Genomic DNA, 27,975 nt, shown 5'->3' with positions numbered 1-27,975 from the left:
TTTTTCTTTTTTTTCTTTCTTTTTGTTTTTTTGGAAACACATTCCATGTCGATATGCTGCAACCTTCTGACTGGTGATTTTTTTTTTTTTTTTTTTTTAATAAAACAACAAAACACCAGCTGACAATTCCTTACATGTGGTGCAAGGAAGCCAACAGCAGCCGACAGAATCTGAAGTAGAGGTAGGTGATGATGATGAGCATGGCTTCCAGTCAGAAATCAACCCCCGGTAGGCCTATACGTCTGCTGGGTTACAAGAGAGGTGAAGAGAGGCTGGACGGTGGACCCCATCAACATCAATCGGTCTGCTGTGGAGAGAGTTAGCAGCTTCAAGTTCCTCTGTGTCACATCACCAGGACCTCACCCTGGGACGAGCACACCGGACAGGTGGTGATAAGGCACAGCAGCAACGCCTCTTTCACCTCAGGTGGCTGAAGAAATGAAGGCATGGAGCCCCCCGATCCTACAGGCCTCCTACAGAGGCACAGCCGGAGAGCATCCTGACTGGATGCACCACCACCGCCTGGTATGGGGAACTGCTCTGCCCTCAATCACAAAGCGCTACAGAGGGTCAGCCCAGAGCATCAGCGAATGTGAGCTTCCCTCCATCCAGGATATACAGTGGATGGTGTGTCAGCTAAGCATGCAGGCTTTTTAAAGACCCCAACCAGGAGTCTCAGGGCCCGGACCAGCAGGCTCTAAGGACAGGTTTTTCCCCACTGGCAGTAAGGCTTGTGAACAAATAACAGCCTGCTGCCTGTCTGCCCACTACTCAGTGTTACAATTGCGGCGAAGACTACACGCCTATACGTTATGTTCCTAGACATAAACCGTATGTTCTGAATTTTCCTCTGAGTCACCAGTGGGTACGGTTTAATGGCAGGTACTATTAGACACCGGCTGTGCCCAGACTCTGGCAAAGCTAATGTAATGCAGAAGAAACAGTCCCAGTTGTTTGTGTGCATGGGCATAGTTCAGATGTGCCTACTGCTGTTCACAACCAACCTTATCTGATGAAAGTTGCAGTATCTCCAGAATTGCCCTATCTAATTTTGATCAAGTCAAGAGTCAAGAGTCACTTTATTGTCCCATCAGCTGCCTGGATAAATAAAGGTTAAAAAAAAAATTAAAAAAAAGATACAGTAAAGTACCTGCACAGCAGGATGTCTGGAAACACCACATTAGAATAGTATACCCAAATATAGCCTACTAGTATAATATAATATAATATAATAGTATACCCAAAAACCCCAAATATCGGTTATAGAATATCGAAAATATAACAACCAAATATCAGTTATTCGATAGTTGCCCTTTATCTGGCACTATTTAAAAGTTTAACTGAGATCAGAATAAAGGAGTTTTTAAACCTATTTAGTCTAGAGCGTGGAACTCTAAACCACCTCCCAGAGGGCAGTAGCTCATACTCGGCATCTAAGACATGGGAGGGGTCCGAGACTATTCTATTACTCCTCGCCACTGAGAGTCTGCGCTGTCTGGTGAAAAGATGCGACAGGCTGCCTCCTTGTGTACCGGAGGGGACACGTGATGCAAGGCTTCTAAAATAGACTGCAGGGATGGGTGACCTTTCACCCCTATGATCTTCCATGCAGTCTGCATCAGACTGACCAGTTTGGACTTTTTGATAGGGAGAGATGTGCCCATTCTCTGGGAAAATAGATCGTAGGTTGTTGTCATCAGGTCCAAGTCATGGGAACCCATAGTCCCCCCCCCCCAGTCGCTGAAGAGCCAATATTAACTCAGCCAGACCCTGTAGTGCCGCAGTCTGTTACACCTGTCCCTGCTGTGCTAATCCCTGCTATGTCAGTGTCTGCCCCGTTAGACACAGTAATTCCAATTATAGAGGCAGGTTCCACAAACAGTCCAACCAATTCACTAAGCCATGCACAACCTGGCCCTCAACACCAAGAAACGCCAAGGAGCTCATCGTGGAGTTCAGAAAGACCGCAGTCGCGCACGCCCCCATCCGTATCAACGAGATTGAGCGTGTCTCCAGCTTCAGTGTGAACATCTCCAAGGACCTCTCTTGGGACCTCAACACCTTGACCCTGGTCAAGAAAGCTCACCAACGTCTCTTTTTCCTGAGGAGACTGAGGAAAGCCCATCTGTCAACTGCTCTGCCACGGAGCAGAAAGCACTGCAGAGGGTGGTGAAAACCAGTACACCGCACTCCCTGCAATTGAGACTGTCCAGCACAGTGTCTAAGAATGAGAATGGCATGGAGGCATATTTACTTGTCATATATATGATATACTCCACATATTCACATATTATACTGCACTCTGGTTAGATACCAACTTAAATTCGTTGTACTCTGTACTTGTACTTGTGCAATAACAATGGAATTGGAATATAATGTAATCTTGTTTCTCTATTTCTTTATCTCCGTCTATGTCCTGATCTAATCGGAGACCTTTTTTCTTGTTTTTACTGCTACAAAAAACAGCAAGTACTATAACAAGCTCTACCTGTGTATTTATTCAGTTTGTCACACATCTCGGAGATAAAAAAAAAACGTGAAAAGGGCGGCTGGGTGGCGTAGCGGAGATTGCGCTCGTCACCAATGCAAGAGACTCCGGTCTCGAATCCCGGTGTCAGCATTGCCTGCGGCTTGGTCCAGTCGTCATACTATCTCAATTCACACGAGGTAGCAGGTGGAAGTCGATGGGTGGGGATTGGACGTTGTGGACAGCGACTCCTACAGGTCGGTTGGGTGACGCCTGCACAGCAGAGACAGGAAGTATCGGGGCAGCGTGAGCCTCCCACGCGTTACTCCTCGCCACTGAGAGTCCGCGCTGTCTGGTGAAAAGATGCGACATGCTGCCTCCTCGTGTACCTGTACCGGAGGGGACACGTGATGCAAGGCTTCTATCCTCACTACGGCCGACCAGTGGGAGGCATAGTCTAGCAACATTCAAGACAGGGGAGGGGATAATTGGCAATACGAAATTGGGATGGGAGAAAAATATTAAAATAAGGAGAAAAAGTGGATCAAAAAATTAATAAAAGAAACGTGAAACACTAGCAATGAGCCTAAAACTAAATAAAGTCGTCCCCTGTACATGTTTCATGGGAAAATAGTTCACTTTGCGATTTTCTTGTCTGTTTTTGTTCTGGGGAAAAAAACAGCTACAACCCAGCCCACCAACTGACCCCCCCTCTTGCGCACGTCTTGTTCTTTGTAATGGTATTCTGAGATCAATTTGTTTAAATTGCCTCCATTTAACTTGCCGAAATACAGCGGACCTGAGAGAGATCGCTATCGCTGTAATTACTGGGAATGATTGGGAGCGATTCATTATGCATAAGCGGACGGGAATCTTAAAGAGGGGAGCCGTGTGTGAGAGAGATGCTGGAGATAGATGGCAGCTTAGCACCACTTTGACCTCCACTGGAGCGCATGCAGATGAAGGCTTTCTTTAATCACAGTGTAGCAGGGGTGGTTGTCAGGGTTAACTCTGGGGTTAAGTCGGGGTTCTAGCCCAGGTCGCAGCACTCTTATTTGGATACATTACGATTGTAAAAACACATCTGTCCGTTCGCCATACATTTTTAATTGTGTCTGTTCGTTTTTTTTGTGACAGATCCGTCACAGTTCGTCTAGCCAACATTTATGTTTATCAACACCACTTAGATGCAAATGAGCCAATTGCGAGATTCAACTTAAAATTATGAAAATTAGCCACAGTTATTCAAACAGCTCCAAACCGAATTTCATGTTGGCTTATGTGGCTCATGACTTATGTGGCTCATGACTTATGTGGCTCATGACTTATGTGGCTCATGACTTAGGTGGCTCATGACTTATGTGGCTCATGACTTATGTGGCTCATGACTTAGGTGGCTCATGACTTATGTGGCTCATGACTTAGGTGGCTCATGACTTATGTGGCTCATGACTTATGTGGCTCATGACTTATGTGGCTCATGACTTACAGTAGGTGGCTCATGACTTAATTGCCTTCTCTGTTTGGGTCTACAGTTTCCCGCTTCTCCAGCCCCAGACTGACACCCAGGCTGAGCAGGAAGAGGGCCCTGTCCATCTCCCCGCTGTCTGACGCCAGCATCGACCTCCAGACCATGATCCGCACGTCGCCCAACTCCCTGGTGGCCTACATCAACAACTCCCGCTCCAGCTCCGCGGCCAGCAGCTCTTACGGACACCTCTCTGTCGGAGGGATCAGGTGAGTTGGACTTGGGCACAGACAGACACACAGACAGACAGACAGACAGACAGACAGACAGACAGACACACAGACAGACAGACAGACAGACAGACAGACAGACAGACAGACAGACAGACAGACAGACAGACAGACAGACAGACAGACAGACAGACAGACAGACAGACAGACAGACAGACAGATAGATAGATAGATAGATAGATAGATAGATAGATAGATAGATAGATAGATAGATAGATAGACAGATAGATACTTCATTAATCCTATAAGGAGAATAATATTCTTCTTTCAACCCCTCAGCCCCTCATTCAGCTTCCCCCACCCCATCAACCCAATGGCCTACCAGCAGCTGCTGTCCCACCAGAGGGGTCTGAGTGCGTTCGGCCACACCCCACCCCTCATCCAGCCCTCGCCCTCCTCCTTCTCGGTCCGCCAACACCCGCTGGCAGCCTCCTCTCTGCCTACCTCGCACAACAGCTCCAGCGCCGAGGCACACCAGGTGAGAATAGGGACATAACCTGCATGAGAAAGGCCTGCTGTGGTAAATGGACCTGCTTGGGGGCGCACGCACACAGAATCGGAAACACATTATTTGCCAAATTTTTTATGAATGTTAAGGAATGTTCTCGCTTACAAATACCTATTGCCGTCTTCCAAAACTCTCCATACATTTAACACGCTGTATGTCAAACAATAGACAGTAGACTATATGCATCATTCTCTACACATTTAGCACTATGTACATCATAGGTGTCAAACTCACGGCCCGCGGGCCAAATCCGGCCCGCCACGTCATTTGATGTGGCCCCCCAAAAAAAAAAAAAAATCTTTTACATTAATATTGGGTTAAAAAATAGCAGTGTTAAAATAATTGTGGGTTAATGCGTTAATAAAGCTTTAACTTTGACAGCCTTAGTTATTACACATTCTTACACATACATGTATGTTGAACATCTGAGGTAACAAAGGAAAAAAGCCAAAAGCACTTACTCCTCAGACATTCTTTGACAATTTTACAGCCCAAAATACAAAAAAGATCCAGGCGGAATAGGTAACAAAGGGTTGAAGAAATATTGTCTGAACTGTCACACTGGCTATGTGACATAACCGAGCATCTCGCTCAATTGAATAAGAAGCTGTAGGGACGCAAACAAGTCCCACCCAAAACTTGACCAATATAGTTGTGAACTGAGACAACCCTTATTTTGTTATTTTTGAGTACAGTTACAGTTGTGTGTTCATGCAGACACATAATAGCAATTTCATTACGAATTGAAAATGGGGGACCCTGATGTAAACAAGTCGAAAGTCTTTCTCTGGTCTGCATCCCATTAACAATTGTGTGTATTGAGCTGTACTGTACCCATTCTGCAATCTGTTAATTAAAGTTAATTAAACTATCTTCCATTAGTTGGATGTATGGCCTCTGCAAGGTTGTGTGCAGCCATTTGTTTTTGTAACATCTGCTACATCTGTCCCACGTGTTCTTTGCAGCTCACAGTTGTTAGTTCTGCCCCTCTTGACTGTGACAAAAAGGTTTTGAACAAACTTAATGTCATAGCTTGTATTTGATGATATTCTTCTTTGTTATTTACTTGAATGGTTTGATCATTGATTGGTGGAGTAATATGGGGTTCTGATAAACTAAAATTATTTGTTAAAATAACATAAGCTAACATATATCTTTACATTTATGCAAATGAATATGCAATATGTATAACTTGAATAAGTAATAAATACAGAAACACCATGTTTAACAATATGTAAATGTGTAGCTACATTTATTTTACATTACATTAACATTTATACGGTCTTTGGCCCTTTGAGGGCAACCATAATGCTGATGTGGCCCTCTGTGAAAATGAGTTTGACACATACAATAGACAGTAGACTATACATATCACTCTCTACACATTTTAGTACTATTATTTATTTATTTCGCACCATTTCAACAACACAGTAAAAACATTGACCATGCCAGGAAGTATATAAAGGTGCTGAGTAGAGACAAGAGACCCAGATGGGCCGATACGGGGCCTCAACTCATTAAATCATTGGATTAAAAAAAATAAACAAGAACAAAAGTAAAGTGAAATAAGTTCATAAAACAATTTTCATAAGATAATAATAAGATAATGATAACAATAATAATCAAAGTAATAATACTAATAATAATAACAAAAACAACAACATTAATAATTAGTCTAAACAAATTAACATGAAACTGTAAAACAAAGTGACATTAATGTTTTATGAGATTGAAACTATTCATTTAATAATGTATATTTAAGCTTGTATCTACGTACATCAAACAGTAGACTATGCTTATCACTCACCATACATTTAACACACTTTAGATAAAGAAAATAGTTAACCACTCACCGTACATTAGTACTATGTACAACATCACAGTTCTCGGGTATAGTAGACCATAATGAAGTGAGTGTCCAGTCGTAGCATTAGTTCAGTGTATTACCATGAGTACCACTGGCTCCCCTACTGGCTCCTGTATTTGTTGTCTTTCTCATGGTTTTATGTTCTTGTGTAATTCATATTGTTCCCTGTTTCCCTGTGGTTCTATGTTTCTTCGTTTTTTTTGCCTATTGTCAGCGACCTTGGGTCATTGAAAAGCGCTATACAAAATACATTAATTATAATTTATTATTATGAGGTAGTTATACACTGCATAGGACAATTAGCATGACATAAGTTGTGAATTTTAACAACTGTGCTTCTGACATCATGGGTTTGCATAAACATTTTCTTTGATCACACATGCTCATATAATAAATACATGCACATTCTGTATAGTATCTCTGTTTCTCTCACATGCAAACACTTATGTGTACACACCTACTGAAACATGAATCCTTTTTTCTGGTTATTATAGGGTTGGTATGGGATTTTGGGTGAAGAAACTGTTTTCACCAAACGGGAGTCACTGGATTGAAACTCTGTAAATATGTGTGAAGTTCATAGCGTTATAGTGTGTTGACTCGAGTACCTTCTCCTGCCGGTAAAGTCATTGTCAGGTTTCCCTTGGTCAGCACCTCCCAAGTGTCTTTTTTAAAGTACAACTGAAATCAGAGCAGGAAAATCAGTCTTATTCAAAAGGATTTAAGATCATATGATGTTGTGTAATAGTACGTGGAATCATTTTTAATTCAGCCAATTAACAGTCAACAACAGTCCATCATTGTGCACTTTGGACATCGTTGGATCTTGGTACTACTCACATTATGAAAGGAACTTATTTTCAAAAGAGGCTCTGAGGGCAGGAAATACAGGAAGAGGAAAAAAAGAAACGTATTGGCTATAACTATTCTTTTTTTTTGTATGCAATTTTTCTCCACTTTTTCTATTTTTCTCCCATCCCAATTACCCGCTGTGCCAATTTACATTTACATTTACATTTAGTCATTTAGCTGACGCTTTTATCCAAAGCGACTTACAAGTTCTGTACGACAAGCCATCAGGAAGGGCACAACTCTATCAGCTGAGCAACAATGTTCATCAAAGTGTTGAGTGCTACAGTGTAGGTTAGTTTATTAGGACAAGTGCATGACAGTACGGTTAGTTAGGGTTAGATTTTTCTTTTTTATATATAGTTTTTTTTTTCTTTTTTTTTTTTTTTTTTTAGATAATGGTTGAAGAAGTGCGTCTTTAGTCGACGGCGAAAGATTGGACGGGATTCGGCTGTCCTAACTGGGGTGGGTAGTTCATTCCACCATTGTGGGGCAAGGACTGAGAATAGGCGACTTCTCTTTGATGACCCTCCCGGAGCTTGGATAGGAGTAGGTGTGAGGCGGCCAGAAGATGCAGAGCGTAGGGGTCTTGAGGGTGTGTAGTTAGAGACCATTGACCGGAGGTAGGCGGGACCGGTTCCCTTTGCCGCACGGTATGCTAGGTCGAGGGCCTTGAAGCGGATTCGTGCAGCAATGGGGAGCCAGTGCAGGTCCCTAAGAAGTGGGGTGACATGGGCCGACTTCGGTAGGTTTGAGATCAGGCGGGCCGCTGCGTTCTGAATGAGTTGAAGAGGCTTAGTGGCAGTGGCCGGGAGGCCAGCGAGCAGTGCATTGCAGTAGTCGAGGCGGGAGATGACTGTTGATTGGACGAGGAGTTGGGTGGCTTCTTTTGTCAGGAAGGGGCGGATCCTTCTGACGTTGCTCAGGAGGAATCGGCAGGTTCTGGTCGTCGCTGCGATGTGAGCAGAGAAGTTCAACTGGTCGTCGAGGACAACACCAAGGTTCTTGGCGGTCGGGGACGCAGTCACAGCTGCATTCTCGACTGTGATTGAAAGGTCGGTTAGGGGGGAGGATTTGGCCGGCAGGTGGAGCAATTCTGTTTTGCTTAGGTTCAGTTTGAGGTGGTTGGACGTCATCCAGGCGGAGATGTCGGACAGACAGGCCGAGATCCGCTCAGAGACGTGGATATCTGAGGGAGGGAAGGAGAGGAAGAGTTGAGTATCGTCGGCATAACAATGGTAGGAGAAGCCATGAGACGTGATAATGTTACCCAGTGATTTAGTGTAGAGGGAGAAGAGAAGGGGTCCTAAAACCGAGCCCTGGGGGACACCCGTCCGCAGGGGGCGGGTGGCCGACAGGGTCCCTCTCCATGACACTTGGTAGGAGCGGTCATTGAGGTATGATGACAGCCATGTCAGCGCAGAGCCAGCCACTCCCATTCCTGCGAGGGCCGCAAGGAGGATCTGGTGGTTGACTGTGTCGAAGGCTGCAGATAGATCTAGGAGAATCAGGACAGAGGAGAGGCCTTTCGCTTTTGCTAAGTGAAGTGCCGCAATTCTCCCCTCCCCTGTCTTGAACGTTGTTTGCATATACCCCCCACTGACCGGTTGTAGGGAAGATAGAAGCCTTGCATCACGTGTCCCCTCCGATACACGAGGAGGCAGCCAGCCACTTCTTTTCACCTGCCAGTGCGGACTCACATTGGCGAGGTGTAACGTGTGGGAGGCTCACACTACCCTCGCCATCTCCTGTCTCTGCTGTGCAGGCGTTCCCAAACGACTTGTAAAGGAGTTGCTGTCCACAACGTCCAGATTACCACCCATCGACTTCCCACCCCGCTGACTCTGCCAATTGAGTCAGTACGACGGCCGGCCCAAGCCGGAGGCAACGGCGACAGCTGGATTCGATACGGTTAGGTGTCTCACGCGTTGGTGACAAGCGCTTAGACCGCCGCGCCACCCAGCCGCTCATTTTGATTAATCTTGATTCCTTTTTTTGTTTTTTGTTTATTATGTTTGTATTGGAAAGAGAGAGAGAGAGAGAGAGAGAGAGAGAGAGAGAGAGAGAGAGAGAGAGAGAGAGAGAGAGAGAGAGAGAGAGAGAGAGAGAGAGAGAGAGAGTGAATGTATACAGTTAGTTCTATGGGCGGGACATGGAGGTTCGTCTCTCCTCCCATTGGTGCTCCCACTTTGCATCTGTCTTATCTCTCGCTGTCTCGTCGCCCCCCTCTTTATCAGACTACTGTATACACTGTGGCTGCTCCTAATGTAAACTTCCCTCTCAGCGGTCCACTCCTCCTCACACACACACACACATCACTACAGCTCTATTTCAGTACTGAGAGTGACACACAGAGAGACACACACGCACACACACACACACACACACACACACACACACACACACACACACACACACACACACATGTATTTGAGTGTGTGTTACTGCACATGTGTGTGTGCTTATTCAGTTAATTTGTCAGAACCACACCCCCCCTCCCCTGGTTACTAGTCCACAGCCCCCCTGATGCAGCCCCGACCCCCCGTGGTTTCCAGTAGGGATGCACCGATCCGATATTGGTATCTGTATCGGCCGCAGATATCAGTAAAATAGCTGGATCGGGTATCGGTTAAAAAAAAATATATATATATATATATATATATTATTATTATTATTATTATTATTATTATTATTATTATTATTATTATTATTATTATTATTATTATTATTATTATTATTATTATAATAAATAAAATAAGAAATAACCATTCAGTACATTTATATCTGTGTTAATTTGTTACATTTAGTTTCACTAAGTTAGGAAAGTAATGTTTTAAGTCAAGCCTGATGTTGCCTTGCACAAAAGAATGATCCCAGACCAGTCTCTTCCACACAGTGACAGTGAGGCTTAATTGAATGAATGCGGTTTATTTTCTGTCTTTGTTTACAACAAATCAAAAACACACTTGTGATCCTTTACAATTCTTAAAAACTAAATATATTTTAATAAAAGAAATATTTAAAACGTGGATAAAATTTTACCTTTTTTTAACTTTTTTTGGAGAAAAAAATTGGACAATGGGTATCGGATCGGTATTGGCCGATACCCAAACCCAGGTATCGGTATCGGGACTGAAAAAGTCGGATCGGTGCATCCCTGGTTTCCAGCCCACTGGATGAAGCAGGTTCTGTATCACACTAGCTCCCGCTCAGCGTCTCATTGCATATATCTCGCTTCAGCATATACTGAATACATTTCAAAATGTACCTTTAAATGCCAGCATTCATCTGGCCACACCCCCATCCGCTTACCTACATAAGCAGGGGTGGTGCCACACACTCATCTCCTTCTCAAATTTCATCACAAGCAACGTGTTGCTCATATGCCCACTTGACGTGGAGAAAAATATTACTCTGAGGAAAGGAAGAACAAGGAGATACGTTGACATATCTTTATTTTCTCTCTCACTATTTTCGAGAAAATACGGCGATATTGTCTGCGTCACTGGAGTGTCTGGAAGATGGTGATCATTCTAAAACCTCCACCGGGTTCGTATGGGGAGCACGCCGCTACATGCCTCTCAACTACAGTTCTTTGCTGTGTCTGGTTGCGGTAAAACCTTCAGCACAGCTGAACTGTAGGACGCGCCGCTGTTGTGAGAAGCGGTGTTTTCCAGGTTGGTGAGTAATGTTTTGCTTGCAAGCTTCACTTGTCTGTTAGTGCTACGGGGGCTAGCTGACAATGTTTATGAACACCGGCCCCAGACTAGGGTCTTTTGTTCAGCCTCTTAGGCAACAGCAGAAGACCTTGGTCTGAAGCCCATTAGTTAACTAGTGGGCCACGACCATTAACACTGGTGATCCCTGTGTTTTCTGGACGAGTGGATTTTTCTCTGTCACCGTGTAGGCCCCGTCTTTCATATCCAAATGAGAGTATTCCTCACGAGGAAATATGGGCATAGATGTTCGTTAGCGGAAGATCTGTGTTCAAGCCAGCTACAGACCAGAATGATGGGAATTGTGCTGGCCCCGCCGGGGTGCTGGTAAAATCACTGTTGTAAAACTGTGTTAACATATTGTTTCTCTTTTCTCTTAAAAAGTGAGGAGGGTTTCAGAACGGCGGCCTGTCTAAGTGTAACTTGTTGTATCGTTGTGTACGAGTTCAGGTGGTGGCTGCTTAGCTTGCGTGCTAGTTGTGGCTGTGTTTACCAGGCCTGTTGTGTCACTAGGCTGGGTAAACGTTAGCTTGCTGCTTTCGGCCGAGAGCGGCCGTTAGCTTAATGCTACACTGTTGAACGTACTGTGACGATAACATGTTTTTAACACTCTTGACTACGACGTCATCTTTGACAGAGGATGTTCGTCGAACCTGCCCTGAGCCAGGCCGGCAAGGACTGCGTCAACAAGGGGGACCGTAGCGGCGGGATCGAGCGGCGACGCTGCCCAGGTCGACAACACAGTACGGCTGTGTTTACTACGGTGCCTTGTTAAGAGACTACAGTTTCGCTTGTTCTGCGCTCAAGGTAGGCAAGGCCTGACCAGACCTTGTACACTTCTTCTGGCTTTCCCTTCTAAATGTTTTGTTAATAACGATGTTTTCCAAAACGAGTGTTGCTGCACTACATTTAGGATACGACGCGAGTTATGTGTGAATTGTCTTGTCACTGGTATTTAGCTTCTCCATGCAAATCGGGTTGTTGTTACAGATGTGAAAATGATCTGGTTTGTTGTGTTGAGAAACATCATGTGTGTTTATATGTACCGTGTACTCACAACTAAGGGGGTTAACTAACCTATAAAGCTATGCTTAGTGACAAATGAGTAAAGAATGATTATTTTCTCAGCCTGTAATGACAATGAACAGTGTGTTCACATATTAACAGGTTTTCCTGTTTTAACTGGCCGTATTAAGGGTAAAGTAGGAGGATTGTGTTTCCCCCCGGTTCCCTGGGGACTTCTTCATCCTCCTCTCAGACATGTTGTTGCACTACATTGTGTCACTGTGTGGTAGGGATACGATGTAACCCTTAGCTTGATTGCTGAGGTTGTGCTAAAACGGCTGGAGAAACTTTATTTTCCTAAAAGAAAAGATTGTTTGGTCGCTTTCGTGTGTGCTTAGCAAGGCCTGTGGCCGATACTAATCGAGAATTATGTATTCTCTCATTATGAAGAGTGTTTTTGCCATTTTTTGTAGGTGATGATGGGTTGTGTGTGTCATGTGACCTACAACTAGGTTGGACTGGCCACAGAAGCACATGTGTAAGTTTGGTACCGGGGCTCTTGGAGAGCCCTCTCTATTCTGTGTTTTTTCCTTAGTAAAAATCAGATAGCAGGTTAGCTCATGCGCTGTGTGAAGCTGTCAGACGCTTCATGGAGCTGACTATGACTGTGTCATACTCTCTTTTTGTCATTACATCGTATCATGGGTGTGGGGTCGTAAAGGGGTGAACTGGTAACCTTTCCTCCCCCTTTTTTCTGTTGGTCAGGGGTAAACCCACTTGTCCTTCAAGGTTCCTGTCACATTGCGGTTCGGCACGTTACAGGGTGAGGGGGGGGGGAGTTTCCTGGTCCCTCGCCCTGGAATATTGGGCGTGTGCACCGCAGAAATTCCCCCGCCATAGAGTATGTCACTGTGCGCGTCTCTGTTGGTAAGACTTCCGTGTGCTGTTCAGGTCCATGTGATGGATCTGTTTCGGGGGGTGGTCAGGGCTCCTCCTCACCAAGCTCCTATTCGGGCCTTCTGAGTTGGGACTCTCCTTCCATGTGAGGGAGCCTCCTTCAGAGTACAGAGCCTCCTCCTCAGATTGTCATGGTGAGTGGACCCTCAAGAAGGAGTCCTACTCTATTGTGTATGTATTCGTTTCAATTCGATTATTGAGTGTGTATGGGTTCAGTGCCTCCTCCCCGGAGAGCCCTAAAACAAATGTTTTACATGGCTCAAGGTGCAATATATTCTTTTCAATCTGTACAGCTCGCGTGGGAAGTCTCTCTGGGGATTCCCGTCTCGTTCCTATGGGAGGGTGGTGGGATGTAAAAATGTGAACAATTTTTACCCCCGGCTGTGTAGACTGGGATACATACTGTTGGTGCTTCCTTCTTTTCTATTAAAAAGAGTTGGAGTTAGGAAGTATCACACCCCTCTTGTCGTTCCCCTGGGCGCCTTGGGGATTCAATGACAGGTCTAAATAGCCTGTTCATTGATGTGGGTGTGTCCCGACGCACGCATAGTGCTAGTCGGGGTGTTCTGTAAACAGGCGACTGACTGGCACGCCTTGGTTGCTTGAGGTTAAAACGGCGTTTTTATAAAGCAACTGGGATGGAGGTTTTTCCTCTTCCGACAACCAAATCCGACGATGGTTTGGTTATCGACGGATTCTCGTTCATATCTGGGGGATGATGACGGAATGGATCTGAACATATGTAGAGGGGTCTCACGCCCTGGGGGTGGGCCACCGGGCGCGGTTCGCCCCGAACGTCTGGGTGGCGCCTTCTTTTCATGTTTAAGATCAACACGCATATCTGCCCCTTCTCCTGGAGTAGGCATGTCGGCGTGGTTAGGGCACGGGACTGGTTCTGGTCACGCTGGTCCAGATCAGTTGAACCCGTTGTCCGCCGGGGATGCAGATCTGCTGTTCTGGTACCCTGAGGGACTTGGGCTTTTTTCAGGGGGAAAAATGCCAGGTCGGTCCGGGTGTCACAGGGTTAAGCGCTATGGAGACCCTGGTTGGGTAAATTTTTTATTCAGCACTGTCGTAATGGCTTACGGCCATGCCAACCTGTACACGCTCGATCTCGTCAGATCTCGGCCGCTACACAGGTTGGTCCTGGTTAGTACTTGGTTGGGAGACCGCCTGGGAATACCAAGTACGGTGTGCTTGGGGCTGGTTCTCCATTCTTTTTCGCTCCTCTCTCACGCATGGCGAAGAGGGGCCTGTTGGGGTGGTCTTTGACCTCCTCTGGTGACCCTGTGCTTCCCGTATCGCCGGGCCCGGTCCAAAGTCATGTTTCGTCGACCCGTAGGCCTGGGTTAACCCTTTTTTGAAAACTGAAACACTTGTACTGCGGTATAGCCGGTGTATACCCGCAGGTGTGTTTTGGAGTTTTTTTCTTGAGGGGTTATAGGAACAACCACCGCATTGGGTAACACCAAGGTGGTTGATTCCCTGGTGTGTTGGAGCAGTGTCAACTCCCGGGTTCACCGGTTGAGGGTGCCCCTGCACGTTCATGACGTCTGCCAATCGTGTCAGCCTTCTCTGCCTCAACCCCTCTGGGTGGGTTTTTTTTAAATGGAGGCTTGGTCATGCAACAACGCCAGCTTACGCCCCTTCCGCCGGGGCGGCTGTGTTCAGCTGTCCCCTCTGGCGCCTGTCTCGTCCGCAGTCTCCAGGCTAGGGTTAACAGCCTGTTGCCTGGTTTTTCCCCGGTGCGCTGCCTGCTTCCGTTGGTTAACCTTTTTTGTGTGCTTACGGCCATGCTGACTGCCTGTTCTGCAGGGTCAGTGTGCCAGGCGGTGTACTATTGGGGGGACAGGGCCCGCTCGGCTGAGGGGCCTTTGTCCGAATACGCTGGCGATGTGGGGGGCGGGGTCACTAAGTGCCCACCTGGTGGGGTCTTGATGCTGACATCATGGACTTCTCCGGGCCCCCGTTCCAGGGGGTCCAGTCCCTTTGGTGGGTCTGGGTCTTCCTTCGCGCTCCGCTGCTACGGCCTTGCCACGGGGTTGGGTTTGCCCTTGACCCCGTGATTCTGGGGGCAGTAACGAGGTTGTTCCCTCCGTTCGTTCCCGGGTGGCATGCGGGTTGTGCGTGTGTGTAGTCGTGGGGTCAAGCCACGGTCTGCTCACCCTGTGCGTTGAGTTGCTTGAGTGCCTCTTCGCACGGTCGGGTCCGTCGCCCTCCCGTGAAGCCCCCAATAGGGGGGGTGCCCTCCATTAGGGGGGGTCGGGGGGGCTCGGTCCTCCCTGATCTGATGGTTGTGGGGGGCCTCAGCGGGGTACATTTGTCGAGCTTCTAGCTCCCGCTCAGCTCCTATTATGCAATGAGACGCTGAGCGGGAGCTAGTGTGATACAGCAGTGGTTCCCAAAGTCGGGGTCGCGACCCAAAGGTGGGCCGCGAGCAGCCACGGGTGGGCCGCGATATGATTTAAAAAAAATTAAAAATAAATTAAAGAAATTAAAAAAAAATATTTTTTATTTTTATTTTTTTATTTTTATTTTTATTTATTTTTGTCAGGCCACTGAACTTAGAAGCAGGCCAGGACAGTGTTTCTAGTTGTATTCTAAAATTATATTCTATTGTATTCTAAAATGTGACTATATGGTTTTATATTAACTTAATAAATAAACAAAAACGAAAAATCTACTTATTTCAACGAACATTTCAAACTAAATAACAGATTATGCACATAAAACGCTGAAAACAACCGAAGCAACAATAGTATTTTAATGAGGCTATTATTATTATCATTATTATTTTGCAACAAGTTAGCCCTCTCATAAATAGCACATATAAATGAATAACTAACTTGAACTAACTTAATAGGATTGAAGTGATATTTGGCTTAAAAAATCGGTCGGCGGGAAAAAAAAAGAAAGCCTGACGATGTGCATTGGGCCGCGGCTCTCTGACGCCTTATTTTCTGGGCCCTGGCCTGAAAAGTTTGGGAACCCCTGTGATACAGAACGTTAGGTTATGACTATAACCAAGTTCTGTTAACACTAGTGGACGCTCAGCGTCTAGACGCCGCTGCGGCCCTTGATTTTTCATTGTGGTGAAATTTGTTGGGAAGGAGATGAGTGTGTGGCACCACCCCTGCTTATGTAGGTAAGCGGATGGGGGTGTGGCCAGATGAATGCTGGCATTTAAAGGTACATTTTGAATTTTATTCAGTATATATGCTGAAGCGAGATATATGCAATGAGACGCTGAGCGTCCACTAGTGTTAACAGAACTTGGTTATAGTCATAACCTAACGTTTTTAGTGCAGCCCCCCTGGTTTCCAGCCCACTGGATGAAGCAGGTTTTTAGTGCAGTCCCCCTGAAGCACTGAGCTAAACTGTGGAGACTGGGTGGGATTAACTAACTAACCCTAACCCCAACACTACCATTAGACCCCCACTACAGTAGACCCCCACCGGTGAACCACCCTACACACACACACACACATCCTTGTTTTACTATACTTGTCAGGACCTTCCATTGAGTACATCCATTCCCTGGCCCTTAACCGTAAATCCTAGAGACCATTACCACAAAATGCCTAACCTAACCCATACGCAAGCTTTAACAACACTTAAACCTTAACCTAACCCCCAAACCTAAAATGGTCCTTTTTATTATTTGTTTAAGTGATTACTGGCCAACACGCACACACACATACACACACACACACACACACAAACACACACACACACACACACACACACACACACACACACACACACACACACACACACACACACACTAAGGCTGAGCCCGAACGTTCGAACGTTCGTTCGTTACGTTGACATTCGGACTTTAATTAATAGGTGCGAACGTTCGGTGAAAAAAAAAAAAGCAGGCGCGCGACTTTGAGGCGATGTGAAGCGGCGCGTCCCCCGAGTGCGCTCGGCTCAACCAGTGTGGTCTCTGCCGGGCTGTAGCTGGATACTATTGTCTCAACCAATGCAATAGAACCATTTTGATTGACAGGCGATTCTGCCAATTACGTCACACCGCTTGCACCCGCCTCTGCTGTTACCACCAATCGGCAAGCGTTTATTTATTTTTTTTACTTCCGGCAATACATTTATCTGCTTGCGAGACCGAGAAGCACAACAGAGTGAACAGACTCCGTAGCTCCCCACTGAGGAAGGATCATTAATGAATACCAGCCTTTTTCGGCCACGGAGCGCGAGCTTCATGGCGGGAGGTGGTTGCGTTGTAAACAACTCTGGCGGACGGGCGGCAGGCGTGTTGGGAGCCCGGCGGCACCCCGCCGGTGTCTCTCTGTCGTCCCCCGTTCCGAGGTAGACGGTGGAAGGAGCCGAGGCGCGCGCCTCTCTCCTTCCCGTCGACCAAGAGTGAATACCTGTTATTGAACGTGGTGTGTAACACTAACTATATAACGTACTTAATGCCACAAAACGAATGCATTTGTTTATCTAGCCCCTTACGTGACTGCGGTGTGCAAGGGCTATTGTTTATCATAAGTAGGAACTTTATGCAGTACTCAGTAGCTTGTTTATTTTCTTCTGAGTGCTTTGTTTAATTACATGTTTACATGAACAGCCACCACTGTAAACAACATGTTTTTTCACCAATAGATTATGCAATGCCGCCCTCCGTAGGATCTATAATAATAATACAAAAAAAAAATGATATAAATTTTTTTTTTATAAAATTTTTTTTTATTAAAAAAATTACAAAAAACGAACGTTCGAACGTTCGTTCGATAAACCCTGGCGAACGTTCGAACCCTAAAAACAGGGTTCGGGCTCAGCCTTAACACACACACACACACAACCCCTTTCCATGTCCTGTCCTATCCTCCTTTCTTCAAGTGTCTCTGTTAGAGCTTGAGAAGGTCCTGGCTGAGCCCAAACGTTCAAACCTTCGTTCGTTATGTTGGCATTCGAATTCTAAATACATTTTTTCATTTAATTTTTAATAATTTTTTTTTATTATTATATATTTTTTCTATTAATTCTGTTTAAACCAATGGGGTTTTTCTTCACAGTTGCAGATACAGATTAGGCTACACTAATATTATAGTATTAAAAGAAACTGATGAGTTATATTCATTAGAAAGTTGATTTAATTGATTTAGTTGGGCTGGGGCTTCTCCCTGGGCTGGGGCTGGGGCTGGAAAGTTGATTTAATAAAAAAAAATTAAAAAAAAATTAATCAGATGAATCACTTTATTCAAATTGAGGATTTAGTTTGAGGATATTCTTTATTTTATTTAAATTTTTTAAATAAACCATGACGAAGTTCGAACCCCAAAAACATGCTTCGGGGACAGCAGTCCTGTCTGTCTGCTTGTCTGTCTGTCTCCCACTCCTGTTAAGGATCTGTCTGTGAATCAAAGCCTCACCCCCCCCCCCCTTCCCTCCTCTCTGGGTCATAACTCTTCTCCTTTCATATTTCCTTGCGGCCTGGCACTCGTAAACGCAGTCTAAATTGTTTAGTCTTAGCGGCGGGTCGGTGGTTCTGACTTACAGGGGCCCTGTTGGTGGTGCAGGCCCCGGCCCCCTCACATCCCCCCAGGCCCCTCACATCCCTCACATCCCTCAGTGCCGCCGGCAGAGTCAAAGACAACACTGTGGGTAGGTGTCTCTCTTAGCTACTCTCTCTGGTCCATCCTGCAGTACCACCACCCTCCCTCTTTGGACTGCCTTGAATGGTCCAAAATGCGAATGGTCTGGATGCGAGTATAAAATTAAGCATTAAAATGTTTATTAAATTATAATGTGAAATATTGTAAGGAAGGGGCATGGCTTGATAAGTTGTTTTACTTCCCCCTGTTCCTTCTCGAACACTTATTGTATGGAATTAGTCTTTGACTATTTACCTTTTTGTTTTTTAAACTTATATGTTCGAGACAAATAAAAATCAAATCAAATCAAAGCACCAGCTGTATGGAGAGCATTGCTGTGGTTCAAATGGATACGCCGCCCAATTCTAAGACCCTCTGATTAGTCACAAACTGGGAGGCTTCTCTGCCCATCCAAAAAGCACCTTTTGCTAAATTTTGACCTCAATGATTTGACCTTGTCTCTCTCTCTCTCTCTCTCTCTCTCTCTCTCTCTCTCTCTCTCTCTCTCTCTCTCTCTCTCTCTCTCTCTCTCTCTCTCTCTCTCTCTCTCTCTCTCTCTCTCTCTCTCTCTCTCTCTCTCTGTCTCTCTCTGTCTGTCTGTCCCTCAGAATGCCGGTGGAGACCCAGCCGTGAGCAGCACAGTGAACCCAATGATCACCAAGAGGTCAAAGGTGAAGACGGAAGCAGAAGGTCCACGACCCATCTCTCCCTGCTCTCAGGTACAGAGAGGATACAGTATCATGAGTATATACTGTATCTATACTGTGTGTGTATATATATATATATATATATATATATATATATATATATATATATATATATATATATATATATATATATATATATATATATATATATATATATATATATATATATATATATATATATATATCTTCCTGCTCTCAGGTACAGAGAGGATACAGTATCATGAGTATATACTGTAAAACTGACCTGATCAGTTTGGTTCCATTTGATTGACAACCGCTATAGCAACCACCCATGTCTAGGTGTTGTGTGCAAGAGATTTTCGGGGAGGAGATCTCCTTCAACCGAGAGAGGCTGTGCAACTCTCAAATCCCCTTGTTTGCTGCCCTACAGAGAGCTGGTTTTACATGCAAGTCTCACTGACATAAATCAGCTTTTACTAGGGCTGACCCCTATTAGTCGATTAGTCGACTAATCGGTCGAAAGGAGCCGTAGTCGACTAACCCAGGGGTTCTCAACCTTTCTGCTGCCAAGGCACCCCTGTGTCCAATAAAATATTCCAGGGCACCTGTTGTGAAGGATCAGATTAAACCGAATATGTATATTTATTTATATATATTTAATTGTATTTGTATATCGTTTGATATCCCCTGTATATTCCTTGTACAATATGCATTGAATATCCCTTTAGTCTACTAAACAGCCCATAATAGTTTCATTCTACCATTGGACGAGAACCTGGCGCCAGGTTGCCATACCCCTAGGTCCAAGTTCAATCGTGCCGCCTAACATGTCGTGGCAAGCCCCGGTTCCGCGCAGGAATATGTCGGGCGAAATACGAATGGTACTATTTTGTTCATAGCGCATATATATATGGCGCAAGTAAAGTAGAACTTTCTTTTAGTCCAGTTCTTTACCCTCCAACAGAGTGACAGACGCAAAGCCTCCCCACGACGCACGTGCGGTGTAGTAAGGCCTACTTGGCCCAGAATAGGCATTGAGATATCGTGTAGATTAATAGTTGAATAGTCATAGTTTGGCACTATACCGTCGAGTTGGACGTATTCTATTAAGCTAATAATAGTCTATTTATGTATGGTGCATCGTTCGGTTAGAGTTCTAAAGTTATCAGTACCCCCATCGTTCCTGACGTTATCTGGACGCTTAACCAGGCTGGTCAGACCCCTAGTGGTGATTGCATCCGAGGAGCTCCGGGCCAAGAGCGACTGGACCTGTATATTGGATTACTCTACCCGGACGACGGCGAGCCTTCCACGGCTTGGATTATGCTTTGTGTGCTTTGATTATTCCATGGATAAAGGCCAACACTGCGGAGTGTTGGAACTACCCCCCGGAGAAGACTCCAGGTGAGACGGCGCTCGACACCAGTGAGGTCGCCTCACGTCTCTCCGTTGTGGACCGGCAGCTACCGTCCACAGAGGGTCCAGCTGTATTCGTCTGCGGTCCGAGGTTCTGTGGGCACCGTGTCCAAGACTTTGGATTCTCCCAAGACACCGTCGGCCAGATGGGATACCGCCAGCGGCTTCTCTAACCCCCCCCTCCTACTGTCTTACAACCAGCGGGACCCCCCCCCCCCCTTAGTGTATCCAGCTATAATCATTTAAGTACCATCGCTATCGTTTTCTAAATATTCCAGGTTGTATACTTACTCCCTGCGTAACCAGAGATTGGACATTCAATGTTGATTTACCTACGAATACTCATTTGCCATAAAAGTGCATATTTCATATTTCAAATCATAAATGTAATTAAGTGATCGTTGTATACACCCTTTGCTGTATTAAACCTTCGATTTGGTACATTTGTGTGGATTCGTTTCATCAGGTGGGAAAGTGTTCATCATACTTATATCTTGTACTGGGTGGCCAGAAGTTAAAGTACATGAGGTAGTGGTATTAAATATCATATCTAACAATACAGTCAGGGAATTGTACCCCTCAGTTACAGCACCCCTACATACGATAAAGACTTTTCCGGTCCTGTCTTTTTTGCTACAATGATGACAAAAGTGCTTGCTTTCAAAATAACGTTTATTTAACCCATTGAAACCGGGAAACACATTTGTGTGTATATGCAGGCTATACAATGCATTATTAGCAGGCGTTTCAGGTCTAAATGTATAAATAAATATAGCAATAGTGTGACCATTTCTCAAACAGAAAATCATGTATTTTTTTTTAAATACAGAAAAGGATCACACAACATGATACCAGCCTGGTTTAGCATGAGAACACAACATTGCAGCTGCACTGTTTGACTGGGGCAATCTCAGCGGTCGAATTGGTACTGGAAGGTACTGAATTGGTATTGGTAACTGTAACCTGTTTCGATGGACGAGTTAAAAACTTGTCCATTTTGTGTGAAAATTCAGCTTTGCGGTTCACTTTGGAAATATTATTCTAGTGAGGTGACGATTGATTATGACATCACATCCCTGCAGAGTGCCTTTTACTGTTTATCTGTTAAATACAGTTTTCATTCATTCATTAATTTACATTTTGTATCATAATAATCATAACACAGCGGCTGATACACTCACTTGTTCTGCGAGTAGACCATCGCCGTCGGAAGCGTGTAATTAGCACTTTTCAGAAGCTGTGTGGTCCGGTCTTGAACTTTCCATAACGTGTCTCGATAAATTCATTTGATTAGATCCAGCACTGAATGCATTTAGTGATTATTATCACAACGACGATTGCGATAGCCGCTTTGCATTTCCTTGATAACGGACATAGGACTGCTCTGGAAATGTGTTGGAAAATCTGTTGGTAAAAGTAATGACGCCTGCCGCGGACGTTAAGTTGGTGAAGTTTCTATAATAACTTTACGAAACGTGTGATCGATTTCTTTTTTAGTTCATGTTATTAGATTAGGCAATTATTGTATACACATGAAGCACTAGATAGACTATTTGTTTAGTTAAATAGTTGCAGGGCTGTACGTTAACTTTTTTTGCACATAGCACTGGTGCTACAGAGGTTGATAGTTTTGTAGCACAGGCCAAAATCTTGTAGCACAAGTATAAAACGTGTTATATTTGTAACAGTCACAAATGTGCCTATTGTATTTGTGTTATTTAGTTGCAGTGCCATGTTTGGCTGTCATTTTCATGCTGACAAGTTGACGTCACACAGCCAGACACGTTACGTGTAAGGAATTACATTACAAACATTACAATTTTTTTTTAGCTCTTCCAGACATTTAAATGAAAAACGATTTATTGTTTTTAATACAAATAAACCTCCTGTTCACTAAAGTGCCACGTTTTGATATATTGAGCTTTAAACTTTAAGTAAATTTTTTGGAACACGCAACCCCTTCCTCTCCCAAACCGTTCCTGCAATTGTTTTATGTTGCATGATGATCATGCATACATTTATTATGTATTGTATTTTTTATGTTTAAATATCAACATCATCTGTCTGTCCACCCTCAGTACATTTACTATCAATATAATATACTCGTCTGACTTCATCATATCTTTTCAAACGCACACACACAGAGGGAGAATGCGGAGCCTAGTTATTATAGCTGGAGCTGCGCTTGGGCAGAAATGAGACCCGCTACAGGATTTTCAAAATAAGACTGTTGTCATTCTATATTTTTAAAGAACATTCCCAGGCATCTCGCAGCACCCCTGGCAGCTCTCCGCGGCACACAGGGGTGCCGCGGAACCCCTGTTGAGAACCGCTGGACTAACCAACCTCTTAATCGAATAGTAAAAAAAAATTAATAAAAAGAAATTTATAATATTTTTCTTTTTTTATCATTCTTTCCAAAAGAAAAGAGGCCTAGAAGCGTGGCTAACGCTAATGGCATGCATACCAGAGGCTAACTGCCTACAAAAACAGGCACAGAGGCACTGAAAGAGGATTTCACCCATCTGAGGAACACACTAGACTAGACAAATATCAAGATGTATCCATCAGTGGACCAATTGCATGCTTTTGCAGAGGACAAGAAGCCTTCAGTCGACTCCTTCAGACATTAAGCACCCCCACAGCCCAAATGGAATGATAAAAAAAATTAAATAATAAAAAGAAAAAAAGTTAAAAATATTATCTACTTATTTTTTTTTATATATATTTTTTTGGCAACGGCAAATTTTGGCCAATCATAGTCGACCATCCAAATCCTTAGTCGGGGACAGCCCTAGCTTTTACTATTCATGTCTATGTGAGCCTGAGTCCGAGCTTCATCCTATTCCCTGGTGATTAGATGAGCGAGTGATAGCGCTACAGTATTTATACGTCTTGTAAACTGCTCGCCAATTTATTCCACTAACAAGATAAAAGTACGAGCGGGTAAAAGAAAGTGAACCATGTCTTTCCTTTCCAAAGACCGTGAAGTCAGGCCTAACTGACTGAATCTCAAGGTTATGTAAATGTGTGTATTTGCCCAGCAGTCATTTTGAACAGTTGCACCTCTGAAAAAGCAAATACATCAATGCATGTGTAAATTATTATAAGAATAAGTCAACGGCAACCATCACATCTTCATCCTAAAGAAACTATTTTTAGACTCACTGTTGGTACTTTTTTCTTCACTTGTTATTGATAATGAGCTTTAAAAAAAATCTCTGCACTCACAAAGGTTAGTCAAGATAGTCAGTTAGTTTCTATCCTTAGAAATTACACCCTGGATCAGGATCCGAAAGACACAAGTGTGTCTTCTTCATCAAAGGTTCAACTACAGTGAGAAAATACTGTAGCGCCACCAGGCCATTGCAGCTTCTAATTTGGCCCTAATTGATGATCAATAGTGAATAAAAATGCAGCCTCAATCAATAAGAAGAATTGTCTTGCCACCGGTTGTGATCTAGCAAACAACTCATTAGGATTAATGAGCTGATAAGATAAGCTTGATGCAAAATAGTACAATATGCTAGCATATTGACCACAGATAAAAGATAATTAAGAGACTGTAAAGTGTATCGGGGTGTGCGTGCGTGATACAGATTAGTAGTATCAGATGCAAGTTACATGCAAGTTAGTCTTCTTGACAATCCAACAATCCATCAGGATAAGTGGAAGGTGGAGATTTTGAAAAAACCTAAACTTAGAAAATATATTGCAATTAAAAATGAGTATTTTACTGAACCTTATGTAATGTTAAACTTAAAGAGAAGACGGAGGTCTCTGTGTGCCCAGTTGAGGTCTGGCACCCTGCCATTGGCTGTGGAAGTGGGTAGATTCCAGGGTAAACCTGAGGAGGAGCGGTTGTGTGTTCTGTGTGATCTGGGAGTGGTGGAGGATGAATATCATTTTGTTTTTTATTGCCCTTTGTACACCACTTTGAGGAGGGCTTTATTTGAAAAAATTCAAATTGTAAACCCAGATTTGTTTTGGCAGTCTGAGAGCTGTATGTTGAGTTGTTTTTTTGTGGAGGACATCTTCGGTTTTGCAGGATTTTTGGAGAAGGCATGGCACCTGAGACAAAACACACTGTATCCTATATAATTGTATTTGAATTCACCTTGCTTTTCTGTTTATTTACATTGAGTACAGCTTGTGTTATATTACGTTTTATTGTATTTTCTTGTATTTTTTGTATGGCCATCTTGGTCTATGTCATTTGTTAAGTAATTGGTAAAGTATATTATTATATACTTATTGTTATGTGTCTTGTAAGCCCATATGGGCTGGGCATACATCTGTATGTAAGACACGAAAATAAAAAATATCAAATCAAATCAAATCAAAAATCTTGAGGTAACAAAACAAAACAGTATTATTCTGAAGAAATATATGAATATTTGTTTTATATTGGTGACCGCTGGCGTTGCTGAATTTAATTGAAAACCTTTATTTATCCCCGAGGGGAGATTCAGATGTCCTTTACAGCATAACAGCAATTTAAAAACAGTTAATACATAACATACACTTATTAGTATGTGTTAAAAACAAGATGGACAAATACATAGGGATAAAAATAGCTAACATAGGGCTAAAATAGAGCTAAAAGTGGTGAAAAGAAACAAGTCCAATCATGATGTTAAATAATTATATTAAGGGGCGCCCCAGTGGTGAACCACATGGCGCGCTCAGCCGCGGCACGGCCGACCCGGGTTCGATTCCCGAACCCGCCGTTATTTGCCGAATGTCTTCCTCCTCTCTCTCTCTCTCTACTGGACTGCCTAGTAGAATAAAGCGATAAACGCAAAAAAATAAATCTTAAAAAAAATATATATATATATATATATTAAATTAATTGGTTACAGTCCACAACCCAGCTCCTCCAGTCCACGGCAGTTGGCTTGTCCTGGCCCTGCCTGGTTGTGGAGCCTGATTGCCACCGGCACAAATGACTGCCCGAAGCGCTTTGTGATATGTGAGTGGAGTTTACCCTTTTACATGATGTCTTCATCACTGTACTTACAGTAACATGTGTACACCCACAGTAGTCAACAGTAGTACACGATGCGAACCCCTTCTGACCAACACCAACGCCTCTAGGGGTGACTGTTTCAGGACGAGGCTCTTTTGAGCACTTTTGCTCAAACTGCCTTTTCATATAAAGCCATCAAAGAATGGAACAGGCTCCCTGATAATGTAAAAAAGGTTAAAAACAGTATTCTAAGCAATGCTGTCAACACACTGCTTGCTTTCGGATGGTAGGATGAAGATATGTGGGTATATGTTAGGACGAGGCAAGAATTTGCCTGTCCTTTTTATCTAAGGAGTTCTTAAATTGTGCCTACTATGTGGGGTGTTTGTATTTATTGTTTTCCGTAATGTATTGGATATGATGTATTGTGTTCATCATCGAAAGGTAGGAGGGAGGTGGAGGGGGAGGGAGGGTGTAAAGGTACAGGAAGGGAGGGGAGGGATTTTTTATGTATTCTTGTTATTTTGTATTATTTGTACTTTTACTGTATATGACCTTTTTTTTACTTATTCGTTTACTGTCTAGGACTACAGAAATTAGCTTCTTGCTAAACTGGTGCACCCATATTCTTGTTTACCACAAATTATTCATGTACGCGCGCACACTGTTCTCGTCATAAACCAAATGAACAAGGAACGTCTGGGTAGCGCAGTGGACTAAGCACTCGCCTACCAGCACAGAGACTCTGGGATCGAATCCAGCTGTCAGCGGTACCTCCGGCTTGGTCAGTCGTCCCTACTAACACAGTGTTAGCGGGTGGGAAGCCGGTGGGGTATGTGTGTGTGTCCTGGTCGTTATAAACTGCGACTCCTACTGGTCGGTCGGGGCGCCTGTTCAGCAGGGAGATGTGGATCTGGGGGCAATAGCGTGAACCTCCGCATGCGTTACGTTCCCCCGGTGAGACTCCTCGCTGTCCGGTGAAAAGAAGCGGCTGGCTGACTCCAACATGTATCGGAGGAGGCATGTGGTAGTTCTACACCCTCCCCAGGCCAACAGTGGGGCACAATACGCGCAACCGCAACGACCAGGAAGGGAATTGGCATAACGACTAAATTGGGATGGGTGAAAAAATACAGAAACGCTCTGGCGGTCAGGTGGCGTAGCGGATATTGCGTTTGTCACCAACGCCGGAGATGCTGGATTCGCGTGTACGAATCCAGCTCCCGGCGTTGTCACCAGCTTGGCTGGCCGTTCACACTAATACAATTGCCAGTATTAGAGGGTGGGAAAGCTGGAGGGGTGGGTCCGGGTCGTTGTGGACAGCGACCCCTACAGGTCGGTCAGGGCGCCTGCTCAGCGAGGGTAGGATCTGGAGAGAGGTAGTGCGGCCTCCCACACGTTACACTCTCCCAGTGAGAATCTGCGCGGCCAGGCTGGCTGCCGGCTGGCTGCACATGCGTCGGAGGAAAGCATGTGGCAGTCTCCGGTCTCTCGGACCAACAGTAGGGGAAAGTGCGCAACAACCAGGAAGGGTGGGATGGGAGAAAAATCGGAAAAAGAAGGAGGGGAAAAATATTAAAAAAATAAAAATAAATACAGAAACGCCCCAAAAAATAAATAGAATAAACCAAATGAACTAAACTAAAGCGGTTGCCCCTCCAGCAGGACCACGGTGGGGGGATCCTGGACCTGAGTGAGGAGCTGGATAAAGACGAGTGTAAGCAGGAGCCCGACGCCGTCTACGAGACCAACTGCCACTGGGAGGGCTGCACCAAGGAGTACGACACCCAGGACCAGCTCGTTCATGTGAGTGCTGCGCCGTAGTGGTGGAGGGGGGGGGGGGGGGGGGGAATATCGATACGTAGTAGTATCGCGATACTATGCGTGGCGATACTGTATCGATACAGGGACGCCAAGTATCAATATTTATTTATTTATTTATTTAAAAAAAAAGTTTATATATTTGTTTTTTGTATAAGGAAGTTGCATTGTTCATTTCAATACCTGTAATAGTACAGTAGTCCACACATGCACACGTGTGCATTCAGTTAAGTTGGAATATACACACAGTTCAGTTTGTCAGGTACTACATGCAACACAGATGACAGTGTTGACATCTGTCTGTTTGAGAAAATACCATGTTCTGCAATAAAAATGATTGAAGTGAGATGAACAGA

The 27,975-nt window shown here is 44.4% G+C and overlaps 1 protein-coding gene across 1 annotated transcript in view; it reads left to right on the top strand.

The window, feature by feature from the left end:
• Positions 1 to 438: 438 nt before the first annotated feature.
• The window catches only part of LOC311247775 (zinc finger protein GLI4-like), a gene marked incomplete at its 5' end in the record, with an annotated part of 57,705 nt that continues 30,168 nt past the window's right edge, over positions 439 to 27,975 (top strand). Inside the window, 6 exons of the mRNA XM_084338774.1 lie at positions 439 to 569; positions 1,930 to 2,090; positions 4,003 to 4,204; positions 4,505 to 4,703; positions 19,354 to 19,464; positions 27,464 to 27,604. Of these exons, the coding sequence (XP_084194900.1) occupies positions 439 to 569; positions 1,930 to 2,090; positions 4,003 to 4,204; positions 4,505 to 4,703; positions 19,354 to 19,464; positions 27,464 to 27,604 (945 nt within the window). The remainder of the gene's footprint in view (positions 570 to 1,929; positions 2,091 to 4,002; positions 4,205 to 4,504; positions 4,704 to 19,353; positions 19,465 to 27,463; positions 27,605 to 27,975) is intronic.

The sequence above is a fragment of the Notolepis coatsorum genome (assembly GCF_963971535.1).
Source record: "Notolepis coatsorum genome assembly, contig: SCAFFOLD_471, whole genome shotgun sequence".
Lineage (NCBI taxonomy): Eukaryota > Metazoa > Chordata > Actinopteri > Aulopiformes > Paralepididae > Notolepis > Notolepis coatsorum.
Note: the sequence above shows the minus strand (reverse complement) of the source record. Positions and strands in the feature narration are given on the sequence as shown.